The sequence below is a fragment of the Candoia aspera genome, chromosome 1 (assembly GCF_035149785.1).
Source record: "Candoia aspera isolate rCanAsp1 chromosome 1, rCanAsp1.hap2, whole genome shotgun sequence".
NCBI classification, from domain to species: Eukaryota; Metazoa; Chordata; class Lepidosauria; order Squamata; family Boidae; genus Candoia; species Candoia aspera.
In genome coordinates this window covers 32,316,324-32,337,635 of record NC_086153.1, presented here as the reverse complement: position 1 = coordinate 32,337,635, position 21,312 = coordinate 32,316,324, and the positions used below count along the sequence as shown (strand labels likewise).

The window sequence follows — 21,312 nt, the reverse complement described above, 5'->3', positions numbered from 1 at the left end:
AGTTTAAAATAAAGTCTTTTTGTTACAAAGACGGGTTTTGGTTTCACATGTAAACAATGAAATGGTTAGAGCCTCTTTGCACTTACTTAGAGGACTCGGCATTCCTTTCTTTCTGCCGCTGAATTCCTAGCTGAATCTCTTCTGAAGTAAGGCTTGTACATTCGCTGTTCTGACCCACTGACTTCTGCATGAGGACAGCAACTTCAATACATGTCTCTGGAACCTGGAGAAGTAGGGAGACATAAGTAAAGATTCTAAAGGAACCAGTGCTTATTCCCAGGGAAAGATACAACATTTTGTAAATTCAAAAGCATCACAGAACAGCATAGCAAAATTATGTATTCACTCTTTTACTTTTGTTATTCCAGGCATAATATCCCTCAAGTAACCAGGCCCCATTTCTAAACAACTGTAAGTGATGTAACTATTGCACACTTACGGTAAAATCCAGTCCAATTGTTTCATACTGCCGATAGATTTTCTCTGCAAGGTCATCAAAGAGTCTAACTATGGATGGCTTTTCCAGAGACATTGCTTTGCTAAGTCCAGAAGAGACAATTGCAGGCCAGGTTTGGACAATGCAGTCCCAATCATGAAGATTTGCCAGACAAACTCCACTATGATTTCCAAGAAGGCAATACAAGGCACCCTATAAATTGTAGATAGAATTATTAACCTACAGTTGGAATTACTGCTCCAGAAAATCACAGTAGTCTATTCTCTCTTTGTTTATAATAGTATTCTGTGAAACATAAAGTCAAGTGATTTCTACTCAGGGGTAGATCCACTGATATATACTATACTCAGGTTTGGCCACTAATCACCACAACCCAAGGGTTTCACATACTATATCTTAAAATCAACCCATTAGAGAACCGTTTCCCTAAACCCTGTATGCAGAGGCGCAAAAATGTGGTTGAATATCATTCCTTTAAGCTTTATTGCTTTTTAATAGGACTATACACTTCTTCCTAAATAAAAGAATGAAAAGGCAGGAAATTCTTGTAATTTCACATTTCTTAAACTTACAAACCTCTAAGTAATACAAAAAGTCAGGACACACTGTAAAGTAAAGTAAAGAACATACACAATCTAAACATTTCAGTTACTACATTGTTTAAACAAGTAAGCAAGAGTATCTTCCCTTGTCCCCATCCTACTGACAATATTCAAGAACAAAAGCAAGTCCATTTTATGATGTTTTAGAATAGGGATTTTCAATATAATACTTGTATGTGCCAGAACATTCATTAGCTCCAGCAACAGTCTGCTGCTTCCCTCCCCCAACAGCATGTTTCTTTTTAACTGCCAAAATCTCAGATGTTGCCAATTTTTTACAAGATCACAATAATTTTGTAAGATCTCACAGAATGTTGTAAAGATGTTGATGTGTCCCCAGGCATGGGGATCAGACTGTTAGTTGAAGCCTGTGACATTGATTTGCGGGAGATTGGGGGTTTTCACCATGGTTGTGGTTTTGTTTTATTAGTATCATGATTTTAAATGTTGTTAGTCTCCAAGAGTTGCCGTGGTGAGATGGATGCCATATAAATCATATTAATAAATAAAAATAAATAAAATAATAAACCCTGAAAGCCAGAAAAGCTTATTTTGCTTCATAAAGCTGTCCAGACTCAGGGTTTCCACTGTGAATGTGTGAACAAAAAAAAAAAATCACCCCATTCCCCATATTGTATAACAAATATCATTAAAATTTACACTCTTAAAACTTCAGAAACCCATCACGAGATTGAGAAGGAAGCAAGTCTTAGATATACTGACCTTAATAACATTTGTTTTTCATGTTATCCTCATTCACTATATCCTGTTACTTATATGTAACCTAATGTATAACATTCAAAGTTATCTCCCCATAACTTTATAAGCTTATTTAAGTCAACTTCTCTTAGATCAGCAGTGGTAACATGTTCCCTGACTAAACAGAGAACCACGGGGTGTGGTGATGTCACTGGAAGGGAGGGACTTAATTTTTATAAACTTTTTTCCTGTTGTAAAGGTGCCGTGCAGCCTCTAGGAAATAAACCCCATTCCTATTTCCACCCAGACTCTGAAAAACAACCTGAAATCATGCCATCAAAATCATGACTGTAAAATGGCTGGACTCCAGCAACACTGTTTCACACGGTGAGAGGGAGATTGCTATCCACAGACCTAATGGCCTCATTTCCAGTCTTATTTTGAGGGGCATAAATATTACAACACTAAAAAGAAGTCAATTTGGCAATTTCATTCTGGGATCCTAAGGGACCACAGGTCAGTCTCTTTGGCTAGAGGTTACATCTCCTTGTCCCCCCACCCCCATGGCATAGACAGAACCTGCTGTAAGGAAAATTAATACATTCCTTACTTTAAACTGTTGCTGGGTGACACTGTATCCATCTGGCCTCAAAAACTCCAAAACCGAAGGAATGATGTCCCTGCAACAGAAGTTGTAAGTCCCCAAGGCTGTGAAGAAGGCCTGTTGAGCTTTGTTCCTGACCTAGGGCAAAAAACACCACAGAAATTCATACAAAAGCTGAACAGAGGACAAATAAGCTTTAATTTATGTAGTGATTGGTTGTAAACAAAGTCTTATAATCTAAAGCAACATCTATATACATATTTTTCTAAATAAGCTAACAAGATAACTTTTGATAGAGGCAGCAGAGAAAGAGACAGAGACAGAGACAGAGAGAATATCTTGTTCTGCATCTGCTTGTTTGGACTGATTCTTAGTGTTTGAAAGAATAAATTCTGTCTGCAATCTCAGTTTTGAGGCAGCTCTAAACTACAAATCACCTGGACACAATTCAAGAATTTTATCAGCTTGCTTCTATGAGTAGAAACCCACCACTGATGAGTAGAAAATAAATAAAAAGTGTGTGTTGCTGCTGCAGATTAGAGCTACAGACCCCACTACCCAGCTTTTTCTGAACTATTCAATCCAATAGAGTCTTTTCTCCACACATAAACCCCTTCCCACCCATCTTGTCACCCACTAAGTGGCAGTTAGAAGTAGCTGCTGCATCGACTCATATGGACAGGGTATCAAGAGGCAATGGCACGACCAAATGCCATTCAGGTGCCTCCCTGCTTGCACCGAAGATGTTGCCTAGCCTGGCAATGAAACATCTGCAAGAAAACAACAAGGCTCAGAGGGCACCAAGGACTCCACATTCAGGAACTGTTACTAGTCCTTAAAACAAAGATGCACAGGATAACACCCCAAAGATTAAAACTAGCACACACAGAGTTCTCACAGAAATTTCAAACTAACAGTGGAATAGCACTCCATTCCTTGCAAATATCCATTTCAAAACTCCTGCCATTAATGTTCTGCTTGCATAAAATGAGAGGTGGCATATCCTTACCTGGCCATATGAACTTGTAGACAAACGAAGAAGGTCCCTGAGCAACTTCTGATGTACTTTTTTATATTCACAGCCTTCAACAGTGAGTGTTCTTAGCTAAAGAGAAAGGGACAAATTAGATTTTTTTTTCATTGTGCATATATTCAGTTTATAAATGCAAGTTGTAGATGCTACAGATTTAGAGGTAGCCCACATGCAGTGGTAGAAAAACATACATTACCTCATGCTGTAACATGACTCTGTCAATGAGCAGTGCTCTAATATGCTGTTTCTTGCCTTGAAGCTGCAAATAGGCAAATCAATTATTGTTATGTGGAAACAACTTGATACATACTGAGAAACTATCCATGATTCCTGCCTTATATTTCTGTTTTTCCTCATGAGTATATACTATTGGTTAATAATGAGGAAAACCAATTGTGGAACTTAGTTTTCTTTATTCATAAAAGAAAACTAACAAACTCCTTCTGAGTGAGATAATTATTATAGATCTGAAATAAGCCAAATACTCAAGTATTTGCATGCAAGTACACTTGCTATCCTTTTCACAGATTAATCAACTTCAAATGGATTATGGCCCCACGCTTCACCCCTTTCAGTAATGTAATGCTTAAGGATGTGGGACATTTATCAAAAGGAAATTCTAATTGAGACATGTTGAAAAATGGGAAACAACATGCAAAATAGTATAGATGTTGACTCATTTTGATTTCACTAAGAGGCATATTGGAAATCTGTCCTAATTGTGAAAGGTCTCCAAGCTGCAACATTCCTCTCAAAGACAGTTCCTTGAAAAGAGCCGAGGACACCGTTACACAAGTTCTATATGCCTCCCCCACTCCTTCTCACGCCCCCAAACATCTTGTAGGCAAATAGGAATGTGATTCATCTCTTTTAAACTGAATACTGCTCTTTGTTGTATGAGTAAGAACCTTCCACTGAAATTAAAATGCTCCTTTTCAAAAACAGTGTAAAGTATGATTTTGATTAAATGCCAATCATTTTTTACTTTTAGTGCTACCTGTGATTCCTTTCTTTTTTCATTAACTATGAAAATTAACTCCTCAAAGTATTTACTTATGTAGATAAATTGCTTATATTAAATACTAACCCTATTCTCCATTGATTTCTTCACCAAGTTAAAACTTTTCCACCGTGAATCAAACTCATGCTTGTGCGAACCTTGGAAATGTAAGAGGTCCCCAATGATCTGTAGAACAAGAATTTGAATTATATAGAAAAAGCCATCCATCCAACTTAATGTGTTAGAAAACACACTAGAAATGGCAACTATACCTTAATGATTAGGAACAAAGACTTAGTATCATCCTCCGAGTTGTCAAGTACAAAATCTATCACAGTAAAGAGAAAATCCAATTAAATAAAGCAATATAAACTAATTGTTCATAGTTACAGTACCCTTGCCATATTGATGGCAAGCTGCCAAGGAACAGCAATACACTTTCCTACTGGTTTTTAGAAGGACATCCTTCAGCTTTCACCCACCAAATAAAATTTTCCAATCCCCCAATCCAAAAATGAAAGAGACACTAGGAATCTCCATACATTGCTCCACATTACAGCTTGCCAGCTGTGACATGAGATCCATTTAAAAAAGCCACCTCATGCAAACCTCAAGACATCAAAATCAAACACCCTTCATTTATTTCACTTGAAGAAGAGAGGAGTAGTTTGCTTCCTGTCTGATTTGCCATCTGGATTTTAAATGCAAATTATAAACCTTTGAACTACTGTACAAATGCGGTGAAAATGAGAGCAAATGGAATGACTAAAAGCACACTTACGTAGGAGTTTTCTTGTGACTTGGCAGATTCTTTCCCTGTAATTCTCTCTTGACAAATCTAAGCAAGGTAAGACCATTCATTATCTATAAAGTTTATACTCTAAATTACAATGTGATGCAAAAACATATCAATGGGTACAGAAACATCAAAAAGGAAAAAAAAGAAAAAAGTTTCTCCCCAGAAAAGCTAGGTATGTAAAAAGATTTGTACGTACAGTACACACACATAATTGCATACTTAAGATATTCATGCTTCCATAAAGCTTGTATATAACCAAAAACTTCCTAGTTCATTTCAGAGTTAGAATTCAAAATAAGTTTCTAAGCTTTTCCCAGTTCTAGTCCATGAAACATACAAAAGTATCTAATAACATTTAATTGTTTAAAATACACACACACACACAATGTCACACTTGCAATCTTTTAATCTTTATCTTTAATTGGTTTTATTGTAATTTCTTTGTTTGTTGTATGCTGTCCAGAGTTGTTGAGAGTCTGACAGCATGCAATATTAAACTCAACGAAGTTATTAAATTATTATTTTCCTCAAGATTCAAAGAAAAAACATAAATAAGAAGTTAATTATTTTCTTTCAATAAGAGATCAGTGATGTCATGAACTAAGTAACAGCAATTTTTTTCCATCATTTATGCGATAGTGTTAACTTACCATATTCAACACCGGTATAAAGTTTGATCTCTTCTAATGACACTAGACTTGGAACCCTGCACAATATATAATACATATATATTCTTTAAACAGAGCTCTTGATGCTATGAATTTAATTCATAAAACAGCAATTATTACTACAATTTCTAAGGACTAAGAGTTATGATTTTCTATCATTTAAATTGGTTTTGAAGGAAAATGAAGACAGAGGTTAAGTAATAGTAAAGTTGTATAGTTTCTTGATTACTGTTGAATTAAATATTACATCCATGTAGATGCTAGCACCTAGTGATATTGTCTGGGCCTGAAAACTAAACAGGGCTGGACTTGATTAGTACTTGGATGGGTGACCATCAGGGAATTTCAGGCCATAGGATAGGATTGGAAAGTCAAAAAAATCATCTAATTTATGGTATGTTTTGTATGTTTTCATTATGCACAATTTCAGATGAATAGTTCTCAATGCATATTTTAAGAATTCTTTCTGAGTGAGTCACACAACAGTCTCTGAAGTTTTTAATCTAAATGATTCTATTTGTCATCTACATAAAACAAAGTTTACTTACATGTGAGACACTTTTTCTCCTTTCAGAGGAGGCAGCATGTTTCCTGATCCAATAAGGCAATTGTGTACTATAGTAAGACACTGTTGAACATCATCTCTGAAAGTAGATGTTAAATATGTTTAGGTGAAGTATTTTTCACTTCTCTATTTAAAAAGCACTCAAAGAGCTTTGAGACCGGACCTCCACAACAACATTAGATAATGCTATTAAACTGTCATGCTTAATTTTCTTATCAACCCTGAAGGCTCAAGCAAGCCACTATTTCAAAGGCCAAATCATTACATGGCCACATAATATGCATTTACCAGGAAGTGTATTATTAAACAATCAAACTTATTTGTTGGATTGGCTGCACCGGATAACAAACATCTGTCTGTCTGTCTTATATGCTGGCACCACTGGAGATTCTGAGCAGCGTATATAACTGACATCTATAAATCAGATTAAAAAAATAATAAAAATTACAATACAAAAATTAAAGTACACCTATGTATATAAACACTGGGAACATCAATTACTTTAGACATACACTCCAAAGCCACAGGGGAACAACATTAAAATGTCCCAACACCCACAGCCAGATGGAACAGCAAGTTGTAATGGCCTTCCTATAAATCAACAGAGTAAGAATAATTTAGATTTCCAGGGGAATGCTCTTCCACAGAAGGGCAGCAATTCAGAAGGCTCATTTCTGTGATCCCTATTGATGACATTCCCTGAGAGAAGGAATATGGAGAGGGCATGCACTACCATATCTAACTGGACAGACAGAAACGATTAGGAATAAGACAGTCCCAAATATACTCAGGTTCTGACCCCATGTTGATGTCTGACCTCACCCAATGGCTTCAGTAGATGTCAAATTCGAGTGGGGGTGGGATTGAGCCTTGTGGTGCCATACAATGGAGGAACATAAGACTCAATAGCTCCCCCAAAGCACCACCAACAGCAACCATCAAGGAAGTTGGTCTGATTTACTCTTTCCCTTCCACCGGTGACACTTCAGATATCTCCTGATTCCTTTCATCTCCTGGAACCCCTCAGTAAGCCAAGAAGTTTCCCTGGATTGGAGAACTGAGAAAGGCCACTCAGGCGCAATCTGTCCAAGCTCATCATGAACCATTGTATTGTGTTTTATTGGTGTGTGTGTGTGATTGAAATTAATTGCAATGAGTTCCACATGAGGCTCTCCTTAACGACCATGGATGGTACAGCTGGTTCAGCATGCAGTGACCTAGACAGAAAGTTTGGTCTAATGATTAAGTCAACAGGCTAGAAACCAGGAGACTGTGAGTTCTAGTCCCGCCTTAGGCATGAAAGCTGGCTGGGTGACCTTGGGCCAGTCACTCTTTCTCAGCCCAATTCACCTCACAGGGTGGTTGTTGTGGGGAAAATAGGAGGAGGAAGGAGTATTAGGTATGTTTGCTGCCTTGAGTTATTTATAAAAATAGTAAGGGTGGGATAGAAAAATAAACAAACAAACAAATAAATAAATAGAAAGAAAGAGTATGCTGAGATATGCCTAGAATATATGGGAGCTGCAATGGCTGCCAATTAGCCTCCAGATGCAGTTCCAGGTGTTGGCTGTCACTTTTAAATCCTTGCATGGTTTAAAGCTTTCTATGGTTCAGAGCTTGGATAACAGGTAGGTTGTGTCTACCTAATAAGATTAAGGAGACAAGGCTTGCTAACGGTCCTGCTACTGAGGAAATGTCATCTGCAAGAACCCCACTGTCAAGCCTTCTCAGTGAAGCCCCTCTCCCCCCTCCACAATCTGTGGAACAGTCTACATTAAATACTGGGACCATACTTACTATGTTTTTGAAGGGCTGTAAAAATGTGGTTCTTCAAGAGGACCGAGTTATTATATATAAAGCCTTTTGGCACTTAGTGAGCTCATCATCAGCTCCACAGAGCAGCTAGCAATTTACTCTGAGTAAATCTAACTAATCCAAACCTGAGTAAATCTCATCTGTTTATTCAGGGATTTAACTGTATTAGTTTAGTTAAACTTGAAAAAAAATCCAGTCAGTAACGGATATGTCTAACCTGGACATTTCAAGAACTCCATCTGCATAGCGCTCTAGTTTGTCAAGCTCTGGCTGGAGAAAAGAATCCAACAATTCAAAAGAAAAAGTAACTTCTTCATCTGAAGGAACATGCCATTGAATATCAAGTTTCTGTAGATCACCAGGTTTACCCCAGTCCTGTAAAGACAACACAAGGATGTGCATTTTGCCTTTAGCAAAATTAGAAAACAATCACAAGTTGTAACATTTAACAATGGAATTCTTTGAACACTTGACTTGGCAAGAGATGAATTAGAAGGTTATTAATACTCAGTTAATAGAACCCTACTTTTGATAACTGGAAAGCTGGCCTGGAGCAATTGGGTGGGTGGGTGGGTGGGTGGGTGGGGGGAACTCACTGAAACCATCTTGCCAAAGAAAGAATATGTATATATGAAAGCCAGCTGGGTGACTTTGGGCCGGTCATTCTCTCTCAACCCAACCCACCTCACAGGGTTGTTGTGGGGAAAACAGGAGGCAGGAGTATTAGGTATGTTTGCCACTTTGAGTTGACCAAAATATATATAAAAAAGGTGGGATAAAAATATATATGTATATGCAGGTCACTCATTACTCTCCAGATTTCTTTTAAAAAAGAGCTGAACGGATGGTTTTTTAAAAACATTACATTACTTTTTCCCCAATTTAACTAAGGTTGCTAACATAATAGTATAAAAAGCAAAAGACGATTTCATCACATCAAACAATTTTTTAGTAAAGCCAGAGAAGTTCCAATGATATAATTACACAAAGGTATTAACTTCTTACAGGATAGAAAGAATTTCATGATACCGGGTCCCCCAAAGAAAAGCCCTCTTTAAATTAAGCAAACGAAGGCACGTGAACCCAGATGGAGTGGGTGGAGACTCATGTGTTAAACCCACACTGGTTGTATGCCATTCAGTGCTTTTGAGGCCAAGGTCAGCACTTGCAGTTCTGCCTGGAACAGTAATCAGAGTAACGTAGTTCTTAAGTATGCCACACAAAGGGTAGCTATTAATAGGAACCATCAAACTTGATGGGTGGCACTTTCTGAGCCAATTTTAAAGAGTTTATCCAAAATGATATGCAAACAGGATCTTAAGTTCATGTTTCCTAATCTGCTTTTTTCTGTGGAAAAGTCAGTTTTGACTTTGATTTAAAAAAGAAAAGAAAAAAAGTCTCTTGCCTTGGGCAATTTGTTCCATAAAAAGGAATATGTCAATTTCTTCAGCAGTCAGTATTCTGAGTATTTCTTTTCTCAACTCACATGGCTAGCAAAACCATGGTACGTTATGTAAAATTAGCATATTCATTCTTGCATAACAGTAACATTTGGCAAAATCCATTTTTCATGATCCACAATATGGATTATTTGGATTTTTTAAATTGTATGTACTGATGGTATCTACTGAATTCCTCCCGCTGAAAACACAGTTTCCTTCAGTATATGTTCATCCCTGCCATGCCAACGATCAGACTACTACTTGATAATTTGTTCCTTTAAGACAGACATAAATGTAAACAAGCAGGCAAATGGAAAATGTATGTAACTTCTTTTCAAGAGATAAAGTGAGACTCTCAGTTCTCAACTTACATTCTAAGCAGCCTGAGATATCATCTTTATAATTATTTAGTTATTATCTTGTTGCTTAGCATTGCCACTGTCTGCACATATAGGAAAATTCCTTTATTTGCACTTCCAGATAAAGCTAAGAACAATGCAATTTCTTTTAAAAATTACTTTTTATTACATATGTAATATCATCCCTGCCTTTTAGTATTTCATATTTTAAACTATAAAAATATAAAATATATTGCATATATCTTTAGCTTGGTATTCTTTAATTGTATTTGTGTAGCTGTAGTTGTGTATCAACCTGACTAAGACCATTTCACAAGTTACCGAATTAACAGGTTTACTGCATAGACTAATTTATTCTCTAATATGTTAAAATATCTTTTTAAAAGGAAATGAAGAAATACTTTCTAATGTATGAAATAATGAATATATCAATTTAAACACTGTAGGATAGGGAATATTACTAGAAAAATGTATACCTAATAATTTCCTGTATTTGAGCCAGCCTGTAGTTGTTTAACTACTAACTATAAAGTAATTAACTTTGGTTTTCATGACCCATCCCATGGTATGTGCTAGCATCCACATAAAAATATAAAATAATACACTGATGATAAAATTGACATTACACGTTTTTACTCTTATAGCATCTTTCACTTACACTTTCCACAGCTATTGAACTGGAAAAATCTTCAAGGAAATGCAACAGAGTAATTGTTTAGTACTTTTATTTTTAAAAATGCAGTCAAATTCTCTAGTCCTATGTAAGTTAAAATCCTTGCCTTGATAGGAAAGTATTCAGAAAGAGGCTTGTCAAAACCACCTGGCACACTGCAGTATTCTGTGGGGTAGATAAGTGTAGTAGAACGAAGAAGATGGTGCAGTAGGTTACAAGACAGAATGTAACCCTGCTTACAGGTTAAATGGAGGGTTCGTTGTAGAATCTTCAAAAGCTGCTCCCTGTATGGCAGCAACTTCTTCCCATCCACACGAGTGATCTAGCAAAAGTCAAGAATCAGAAATGAATACAAACAGAATTCATGTGAATGTATAGTTCAGAAGAGACATTTGATCCATTTTTTCCTTTTAATACTGCAACCGACCAGGTTGGCCTTCTAATAGGATGGTCTTTTTTTCCTTAAGAATATACATGAATTTCAGCAGTTTGCCTACTCTTTTAATTTAACTCACCCTTGTCTTACAGTCTGTACTGGCACTGCACTCCATACAAATCCATTCTTCTTAAAGCCCTCTACTTATCTCCCCATCCAACCCTGAAATCATCCCTAGCTGCCAAAGATACCAACAGTGGAATAAGATCTTGAAATTGGTAACAGGTAAACAGACTGCCCTTTTAGGTTTTAGGGACCATTCAAAGTTATGACAGCCCTGAAAAAGTACCTTTATCACCGGTCCTCACACTTACAACCATCACAGAGTTCTGCAGTCACGTGATCATCATTTGCAAGCTTCACAGCCAGCTTCCAACAAGCAGAGTCAATGGAGAAGCCGGTAGTAAATTTGCAAGTCATGGTCAAGTGATGTCTCGCTTACGACCGTGTCGCTTAGCAACAGAGTTGCTGGTCCCACTTGTAGTTGTGAAGTGAGGACTACCTGTAATTGAACAGCTCCATGAGTGACACACATTTCCAAAGAAACATGCCATATTTGGCTAAAGGAAATGAAATGGAAAATGAAAGGTCTTTACCATAAAAGATGATTTAAACACAGAGGGGTCTAAATTTTCTGAGTATCTTGCAATTCTGAAAGCTCTGCGGCGTACTGGAAGCTAGGGAGGGTGAGTTAGGAAATTCTGGATAATTAAGGCCCAAACTCAACCTACCAAACCTGACCTACCAAACATAAAGAAAAATAGGAGACACTTGATGAAACCAGTGTAGTTGTATAAAGAGCTATCTGATAAGCTGAGAAACAAAAGCTTACATTTTAAAAATGGAAAGAGGGGTATATAACAAAAGCAGAATGTCAGGGAATAGCCCATATTACTAAGGAGAAGGTCAGGAAAGCTAAGGGATAGAATATGCTGAGGCTTGCAATGAATGCCCAAAATAACAAAAAAAAAATGTTATCCAAAGGATATGTGTGGAACAAGGGAAAGTCAAGGAAACAATTCATCCGCTGGTTGCAGAAGATGGCAAGATAGTAATGGGAAACAGGGAAATGGCTGCATTGTTTAATTTCTATTTTTGTATTTCACAAGAGGAAAAAGTGGTCCATCCTGTCAGAAGCCAAACCATGGAGGGCAGAAGAGAAATGCAGGTGAAAACAAGCAAAAAAGCAATGCTGCTTTGAACGAATTCAGATCTCTGGGAATGGATGGATTACATCCTAGGGACCGGTGGGTGTGTTCTCAGAGCCACTGATATATTCTTTTAGAAAACTTGGGAGTACAGTAGAAGAGCAGACTGGAGAAGAATTAATGTTGTTCCAAACTTTTCAAAGGTGAACCTTTGAACCCAGGAAGCTATAGTCCAATCAGTTGACATCAGAACCTGGGAAAATCCTAGAAAAGATAATCAAGCAATGGTTTGCATGCAGTTAGAAAGGAACAAGGTGATTACTAGGAGCCAGCATTGATTTGTTAAAAACAGGTTACGTCATGCAAACCTTATTGGGTTTTTTTGGTCTTGTATCCAGTTCTGGTTCCCACACTACAAGAAGGATGCTAAGGAACTAGAAAGAGTGCAGAGAAAAGCAACAAAGATAACAAAGGGCTTGGAGGCTGAATCCTATGAAGAACAGTTAAAGAAACTGTGTACAGCCAAAGAAGAGAGGGCTAATGGGAGACATGAGAGTAGTCTTCCAATACTTAAAGGGCTGTCTCCAGGGAAGAGGGTATGGATTTATTCTCCCTAACTCCTAAGGGTAGGACAAAAACCAATTGGTAGACACTTCAGGGAAATCCAAAATGGAAATAAAGAGGAATTTCCTAAACATTAGAGCTATTAAGCAATGGCACAGCATGCCTCCTGGAGTTATGGGTGCTCCATCACTGGAGATTTTCAAGCAAAGATTAGACATTTGTCTTGGATGATAAGAGGATTCCTGCCCTGGGCAGGTGATTGGAGTAGAAGAACTCCAAGATCCATTCAAACGTTATGATTCTATGAATTCCTGAGTAGGGGCACACATACACACTTGAGAACAATATTCCACCTGCTATTATTCACTGACAGCGTTAGAGCAAATTTTTGTATTTCCTCTCCCAAATCAGATTAAAAAACTCACTGTTCTTGTCCATAGGAGTTTTGCAGGTCATATAATGATGCAGTCTAGCACACAGGTCTAGTTAGATAGTTTGTGCTTTAAGTATATACCTTGTAAGGAAATTTCTGTTTGTTATTTTGTATTGAAACTAAAACATGAACCAAATACATCGAAAAGTAAAGCTAGCATGTCTTATAAATACCTCTGATAATAGCTGAAGATCCCAAAGGAGTTCTTTATCTAACTCTTCATCATGCAAGACATCATCATCTAGATATGAAATATATGACGCTCTGATGTTACTATGCTGCAGCATGCATAGATAATGACATATTTACAGTTCAGAAGATTCTTACTTAAGCTATTTGATAAAATCATTGTTGTAAAATTTATTATGATGATTCAACTAGAAAGTACAAAAATAATATAAACATATAACACATCACAGGCTCATATGATTCCTCTATTGTTATAGCATGACAAATATATAAAATACTTCTGTTCTCTTTCTTATACCTATATCTACATTGTTTACAGTCACTTGCTTGATAAAAGTTAAATAAGTTACCTCCACAGAGTTGTCTGAATGTTGTCTTATATAATTGTCAGCCTAATAATTCTATGAGAAATTTCAACTAACTCATTATTCAGAACATATGCCACAATATGTTCCCAAATTAGCATATTCCTAAAAACTGAGTTAAATGTTCTTGAATAACTAAGCATCCTTTTCTGCCTTCAGCTATTTCCAATTTTGATTTCTGAGAAATTTTATTATTTAAGCAGAAGACATACAAGGAACTAGGGTGTGGTATGTGGTCGCTTATAAATGTTTGCAGATGTCTTTATGCCATACACACACAGCAGTTTAGGCCTTCAAATTAATATGTGAAGTGAATATTCTGTACTTCTTTCAAGTAATAGACATATGAATAGCTTTTTTTATATTGCAGATGATCTTTCAAACTATAGACTTAAGATATACTTCAGTCCTCCTAGATGGATCACAGGTCCTCTCCTGTTCTTCTCCAACATGTGTCATGGGAGAGAGACAGAAATTTTTAAATCAGAGAATAAGCTATTTCACCCATTAATTCCTTGCAGTATATAAAATGATTCCAATAGTGAAGAAAAGGTAAACTGTTCAAGGCAAGAACAGTACAACAGCCAGAGTTCCCTCCTGTGAAGATACTGCTTCAAGTTTCTAATGAAGGAAGCCTACCAGCACTGAACCCACCTATGACTGTTTTCAAATCAGCATTCAGGACCTAGATGTAATCTCTGATATTCTCCTAACTTCAAGAGACATGGATGTCTTCAGCTACAGTGTACCATGTCTATTCTACTGATGTATTATATTAGTGTAATATAATGGGGAAAGTTGGGATTAGGGAGACTACTGAATCATTGAATCAGTAACTAGATGATCCTGTGTCAATCTCTTCTCTCATCTTAATCCATCAAAGTTATTGTGGTATAGTAATTAGCATCGTGAAATAGGACCAGGGAGATTCAGGTTCAAACACATACTGAGCCCTGGAAGTTTACTGGGTGGTTTTCAACTAGTCTCCATACTTTGAGAATAAAATCAGAGGACAGAATATTGTATATACTGTCTCTAGCTGTTGGAAGAAGGTGCTCAGTGTGCTAGAAACTACTTCCGGTTCTAGAAATTTTACTTCCAGAAAACCTCTGGACCCTTGGTAAAATAGCTGGATTGGCATAGTCTGGAGGAAGAGCAGTAAGTTCTAGAATTTCTCAAAATATTCCATCTCCAGAACAGATTTTTTTGCATATTACTACAAATAAAATACTTCAAATTTTCACAGGCAATATATACCTACATATATAAACAAGTTATAACACTAGATCATTGAAACTTACTGAGAGTAAGATGCGTTATAACACTGCAGCAATGGGGTACAAAAAGTTTCAAAGACTTCTCCGGACAGCACTGAAATGTCAGAAAAAAACAAATGCTACGTTAAGTTATTCTGACAAAATAATGAGAATTCCACAGCAAAATTTCAGAACATACCTTTTCTACTGAATGGTCTTAATTCTGCAAAGAAAAAAGTACTACGGACTAGATAAAAAATACCCTAAGGGAGGGGGAGAGGGCTGATGAATTGGCAAAACATTCTAATGTCAACAAAATAGAGCAGCTACTGTTAGTTCTAATTGAGAATAAGGGAGAGCAGAAGAAAAATAAAGTCTTACTTTCACAGCAGCTCGGCACATGTCAGCCACCATTCGACCAGCCACTCTTGTCTCAAAAATATTTGAAACAGCAAAATTGAAAACCTTCTCCAAGGCAACCTAAACAAAAAAAAAACAAAAGAGAAAATATGTACAATGACCAAACAGGAAATACTATGTCTTGGGAAAATTATGAATCCTGATTTAAAGGATATAAATTATGACATTAAACCAGGATTCATCAATACTAAGAATTACATTGTTTCCATCATAGGCTTAAGCATGGCTATCATGAGGAAAACATGTTAGAAAGGACAGCATTTAACAATTTTTTAAACAAGTGACAGGTAAACATTTTTGGCATCAATTCTATGCATCATACCCAAGGAATGAGGCAGTACCACTCTGAGACACTGGGAACTCTACGCAGAGAATCAGTTGTGAGGATGAGCTTGAGGGACAAGTTGAGATGGCTGCTGTTGTATTACCCCTCTCTGTTGCACAGCGACATTCCTGACCAAGCTGCTGGACCTCACCACTGGATTGGTGATGGATTTCCTCAGACTTTTGGTAAAGAGGTACTTCAACTTGCCTTCCTTGGTGGAGGTGTTAGGCAAATCCCACACAGTTGTTAGGCATGACATCACTTCATTGCCATTTGTGACCTCCTACTGGCTTCCCCATTGACTTGCTTGTCAGAAGCCGGCAGTGAAAGTTGCAAATGGCAATCATGTAACCACGGAATGCTGCGTCATTATAATTGCAAGCTGGTTTCCAAGCATCCAAATTGTGATCATATGACCGTGGGGAAGCTGTGAGAGCCACAGCTATGAGGACTGGTCATAAATCTCCTCATTCAGTGCCTTCATAACTTCAAACTGTTGCTGAATGTGTGGTTGTTGAACAAGGACTACAGGGTCCTAAGAGTGCAGTCACTTCCTAAGCACTACCACATTAGGTTCTGTTTTATACTACAGTATAATTGTTTTTATATATTCTGGATCAGTGACTAGTAGGTTGGCATTTTCTTATCCCAGCAAGATAGCTATATCTGGGCTATAGTATCAAAATGCTGGTGAGGACTCAACTGGTTGAATGTTCCTCCCCCAAAAAACAAAACCCTCCATATACAATGCAAGCATAGCAGAAAAAAAGTTCTACCACCAGTCCAGATTCAGATTTTCCATTACAAAAGTCAGATGGTCTAGTACTGATCGCAAAAAACAACTGCCTGGACCTAAAGAGCTATGTTTATAACTTAGTGTTCTGCAGGAGATTTTGGCCTCAGTATCAAATTAGCTATGCTACTTTCCAACTCTGTTCTAAATTTGGGACAACTTTCAGAGATTGTGACATGGCATGTTATTTTAAACAAAATAAAGGTAAGGAGTCCTTTGTATTGAGTTTGACTCTGGTAACTATATATACATATAGTATATATATATACTATATACGGAAATTGTTTGCTACTGTCTTCTTCCAAAATTTGTTTCTTTTACTTCCCAGTCTTGCATACAGCCTTGAGATCTCCTGACAGTCTCCCATCCAAATATTAACCTTATTTAACTTTTTAAGATCAGTCAATGTTGGGTTAGGGATATTCTAAACAAAAAAAATAAAGAAGTCCAGTAGGCATACCCAAGTCTTTGGGTGTAACTGAAAAAGTTCTTTGAATCCCAGGTTATTATATTTATTTTCACTGTACATTATTTATTTTTTACACCACAAATGCTGTTTTAACAACTATATTTCTTTGTTCAAACTCAAAACAACATGAAGAAATTAAAAGTTTCAGAAGTTTTGGTCTTATAAAAGTTAAGATAGAGAGCAAATAATATGATTTCTATCATTACCCCCCCTTGATGAAAATACCTTAAATATCTCTTTTGAACACTGTGTGAGGATTGTGCTGAATGTAGAAGATAGGCCTAGTTCCACTAAGCTCTCTAAATGAGTCATCTTTTCTGTTTCAGTCTCCTCTCTTGTTTGCTCCAATGTGCTGCTTTCTATGAGTCCGAAACATCTATATAGATTTAAAAAAAACCAAGTAACAGAATTAGTAAAAAGAACACTGCAAGCTTTTCTATTGTTTGTATTGGCTGAAGTAGAATGTTATTTTTAATCCTATGCTATAAAATTTGCATAATATATTCCCTCAGTCATTTCTGGCAACTAACTCCAGAAGACCAGAGATAAATTCTTTCATTTTCTTATATTTTCTCTACTCTACTAACCCATAAGCGTAGCGGCTTACAGCCTAGTAAAAAATGTTTGTGAGTTATTAATTTGATAGATTGGCAATTATTGTTTCAACCGATTTTCAAAAGAAACCCTAAAAAGCAAAAAAACAAAACAAATAAAACTATAGAACTGCACAAAGAAAGGAGAGAAATTTCTTCACCCTTAAGATATACAAACATCTCAAATGTGTCCTTCTATATCACAAAAGTGGGAAAGAGGAATATTAGTTGTATTTGGCCATTTAAAAAAAAACAGCCACATGACCATCACTAGATGCCCTATCCAAAAATACTGCTACTTATAAACTTTGCTTCTTGAAAGGTATCAGCCAAACAACTTATCCAGCTCTGTCATTTTCCGACTCTTATACTTAAAAATTTCCCTCAGAATAGCTATCAGACTAGAAACATAGATGACTATGAAACACAGACCTGCATTGTGGAAAGCATGACATAGGGTTGTCACCTCACAAGCATGCTCTGTTTCCCATTGCTACTTGCCTGTCCATAAACTGCAGTACAAAATCTTCAAATTCAGCAGTAGCAGAGCACAATTCTCTCTCCACCTACAGTTTCAAAACCCAAGGAAAAAAAAGTTTTTCTACTGCCTATAAATTAGGATGTAATTTCCAAAATTTAGTTAATTCTTGACACAATCCTTGTATTATGCAAAAACATACAAATCTCAGTTTATGCAAATATTCAGAATACCAAGATCAAAATCAAGGGAACATAAATAAAAGCAAAACAAAATTGTTTGTAAATTTAGACTATATGATTTGGTTGTTTTTCTACTGAAAACCTTAATTTTGTAGTTACAAAATACAAGCAGCAAAATATATGATTTTAATGTTCTTTTACCTTCTATATTCTCATATCTATACTTGACCATTTTTATAAGCAGTTTAGCAAATAACTTTTAAAGCTGATACCTCTGTGAGATCATTTCTCTCTTGTAGTACTGATGAACAATCCACTAAAGGCACGAGAGTAGAAAACGTTGCAATGAACTGGAATGTGATCTAACAAAGTATGCAAAAAAAAGTTTAACTGTGTAGTAAGTATATATTTTAATCTAAAAAGTTACATAAATCACAGTTGGTTCAAATGTCTGAAACACTGTATGGCAAATCTGTATCTGTAGGTGGGGAAAACTGATATTCCCACATCTCAGGTACCCAGACCACACCTAGTACAAAACTAAACTGCATTTAGTTTCTATTATTCATATTTACATATATACTAAGCGAAGGTTGCCAGCTTTTTTAGGGAAGTAGAATTTTGAGAAAATGTGATGCTTTCACCAACTGACAGCTGTTGGAAGGAGAGATTCCCCATTCACAAAACAGTTGTCATGACAGGCATAGCTTGTTATAAATACTCATTTCACAGAAGGCAAATTGGCAGTGGGTTTAAAAAAAAACAAACCAACAACCACAGATGTAGGGCAAAGGTGATGTCTAAACAGTTCTGAACCCATGGTTTTATGCTCCATTGTTTATTCCTATCTATAAGCAAACTGTGGTCTGGGCAGGAACCGAATACAAAACAAGAGATGGGATTTGTGTTTTTACTGCTAACCATGAATCTACCTTAACAAAGCTTAAATCCAATGAATAGCACACCAGGCAAAAGACACCACAGTTAAACATACTAACACTCTGAAAGGCAAAATACATTCACAGCACAGGGAGGGGGAAAAAAACCCAATAAACCATCAATCCCTACAAGCCATTAGAGTCTCACACATATGCTTGCCATCATCTTCTCTAAATTCCCAGTAAATTCCCTATTATTGTCAGCTTACTGTTTTCTTTTATTCTGGCAGCTGGGCATGCTTCAACACACTGAATTTTTAGCCGTGCAACATGTTTAATTGTATTGGAATGTCTTTTGGCCCCATATAGGTAAAGGTAAAGGTTTCCCTTGACATAAAGTCCAGTCGAATCCGACTCTAGGGGGCGGTGCTCATCTCCGTTTCTAAGCCTTGGAGCCGGCGTTGTCATAGACACTTCCGGGTCATGTGGCCAGCATGACGACTCGGAACGCCGTTACCTTCCCGCCGAAGCGGTACCTATTGATCTACCCACATTTGCATGTTTTCGAACTGCTAGGTGAGCAGGAGCTGGGATTAACAACGGGAGCTCACCCCGCCGCGCGGTTTCGAACCGCCGACCTTCCGATCGACAGCTCAGCGGTTTAACCCGCAGTGCCACCGCGTCCCTACCTGGCCCCATATAAGGTCCACAATTATTACTGAAAATAAAAATGATACTTTACTGTGTAGCATGGCATAGTTTAAAAATCATTTTAAACATCGGGGTAGCAGGGAATCCAGGTGGCATCAGGGGAGATTTAAATTATGTTGATGAATCTCATTCTAAGCAGAAGGCACATAAGCTGGAAAAGACTGCAGCCAGCCTTTGCCTTATTTGCTCCTCCAGCTGTATGCTCTACCCGTGCAATCAAAATGAAGAAGAAACAGTGGCAACTGAACAGATGCACCAACAGTATGCAATAAAGAGGAGGCTGAAATATGGAAGCAAGAAATCTGTAGTCACGTCTAATGTGACTTTAGATAGATCTGATTGCGACATAACACCCTGTGAAATTATTACACTCACCATGCATTTGCTAAAGTCATTTGGATCCACACCAGGCAATGCTCTCATCAACAGAGGCAACATGTGTGTTGGACCTTCAGGAAATGACTTGCCCCCAGATACCAGGCTACGAGCTACACCAATTACACAACTTAATGTAGCTGTGAGCTGATGAGGTTCTGTTAACGTCTCTAGTGCAGGGTATGTTCTATGAAAGAAAAAAACAAAAAGATTTGTATCACTTATAGTATTTTACTTGCAATCGCTAATAAGATAGGCCAGACATGGGCACACTCAGGCCACTCCAGACCCTTTTTCTAACTTTTCCAGATATACAGGGTGTAATGCGTGCCCTAAACTCACCAGAACCACCACTCAAAAATTTTTCATAGGAGGATATTTAAGGAAAAAATGGATGCTTGCTTAATATTACCAGCAACTTTCCTACAGCCCTCAGGCAGGACAGAAAGGCCTTCCAGCCAGAAAAGACTGTCCACTTGAGGTTAGCCTTCTTACATGGATATATAAAACATTCTTGGAAGCCCCTAAAAATTGTAATTGGGTTTTCAAGCTTCGTTAAAATGGTTCTATAGTTACATACTTCTTATGCATCATATCTCCTCTTGGTCCATATCCAGAATAATCAAAATCTGTTCTTCACAGCATTATGGCAGTGTTCTCTTTAGTAGATATAACATAGTGGAGGCTCTTGTACTAGAACCTACTGAATTCTGGCAGATTCAGAACAAGGTACATTCATATTGCACAAAGTATGAACTGGGAGATGGACAGGTAAAGAACAGTGTGTTTCAGGACTACGGCATCACACACGCTGTCAAATATTTTGGCATTCCATATTAAAAAAGGCATTAACATTACAGCACTCTGCTTGCAGAAATTCTAACCAGATATGTTTTGATGACTCAATGTTAGGAAATCTAAAAGAGTCAGGATTTCATACACATTTTCTACTACCTATACAATGCAACATTAAGTAGCAAA

At 37.1% G+C, this 21,312-nt stretch overlaps 1 protein-coding gene across 1 annotated transcript in view; it reads right to left on the bottom strand.

Moving 5' to 3' along the window:
- The window catches only part of PSME4 (proteasome activator subunit 4), a 97,498-nt gene that overhangs the window by 26,349 nt on the left and 49,837 nt on the right, over positions 1 to 21,312 (bottom strand). The window contains exons 11-29 of the mRNA XM_063301527.1: positions 20,332 to 20,518; positions 18,640 to 18,729; positions 18,209 to 18,273; positions 17,340 to 17,490; positions 15,489 to 15,587; positions 15,153 to 15,222; positions 13,471 to 13,538; positions 10,823 to 11,038; positions 8,460 to 8,617; positions 6,411 to 6,506; positions 5,845 to 5,900; positions 5,177 to 5,233; positions 4,668 to 4,723; positions 4,483 to 4,581; positions 3,592 to 3,654; positions 3,372 to 3,467; positions 2,369 to 2,500; positions 440 to 649; positions 87 to 223 (exon numbers count right to left, since the gene is read on the bottom strand). Coding sequence (XP_063157597.1) covers positions 87 to 223; positions 440 to 649; positions 2,369 to 2,500; positions 3,372 to 3,467; positions 3,592 to 3,654; positions 4,483 to 4,581; positions 4,668 to 4,723; positions 5,177 to 5,233; positions 5,845 to 5,900; positions 6,411 to 6,506; positions 8,460 to 8,617; positions 10,823 to 11,038; positions 13,471 to 13,538; positions 15,153 to 15,222; positions 15,489 to 15,587; positions 17,340 to 17,490; positions 18,209 to 18,273; positions 18,640 to 18,729; positions 20,332 to 20,518 — 2,106 coding nt within the window. The remainder of the gene's footprint in view (positions 1 to 86; positions 224 to 439; positions 650 to 2,368; positions 2,501 to 3,371; positions 3,468 to 3,591; positions 3,655 to 4,482; positions 4,582 to 4,667; positions 4,724 to 5,176; positions 5,234 to 5,844; positions 5,901 to 6,410; positions 6,507 to 8,459; positions 8,618 to 10,822; positions 11,039 to 13,470; positions 13,539 to 15,152; positions 15,223 to 15,488; positions 15,588 to 17,339; positions 17,491 to 18,208; positions 18,274 to 18,639; positions 18,730 to 20,331; positions 20,519 to 21,312) is intronic.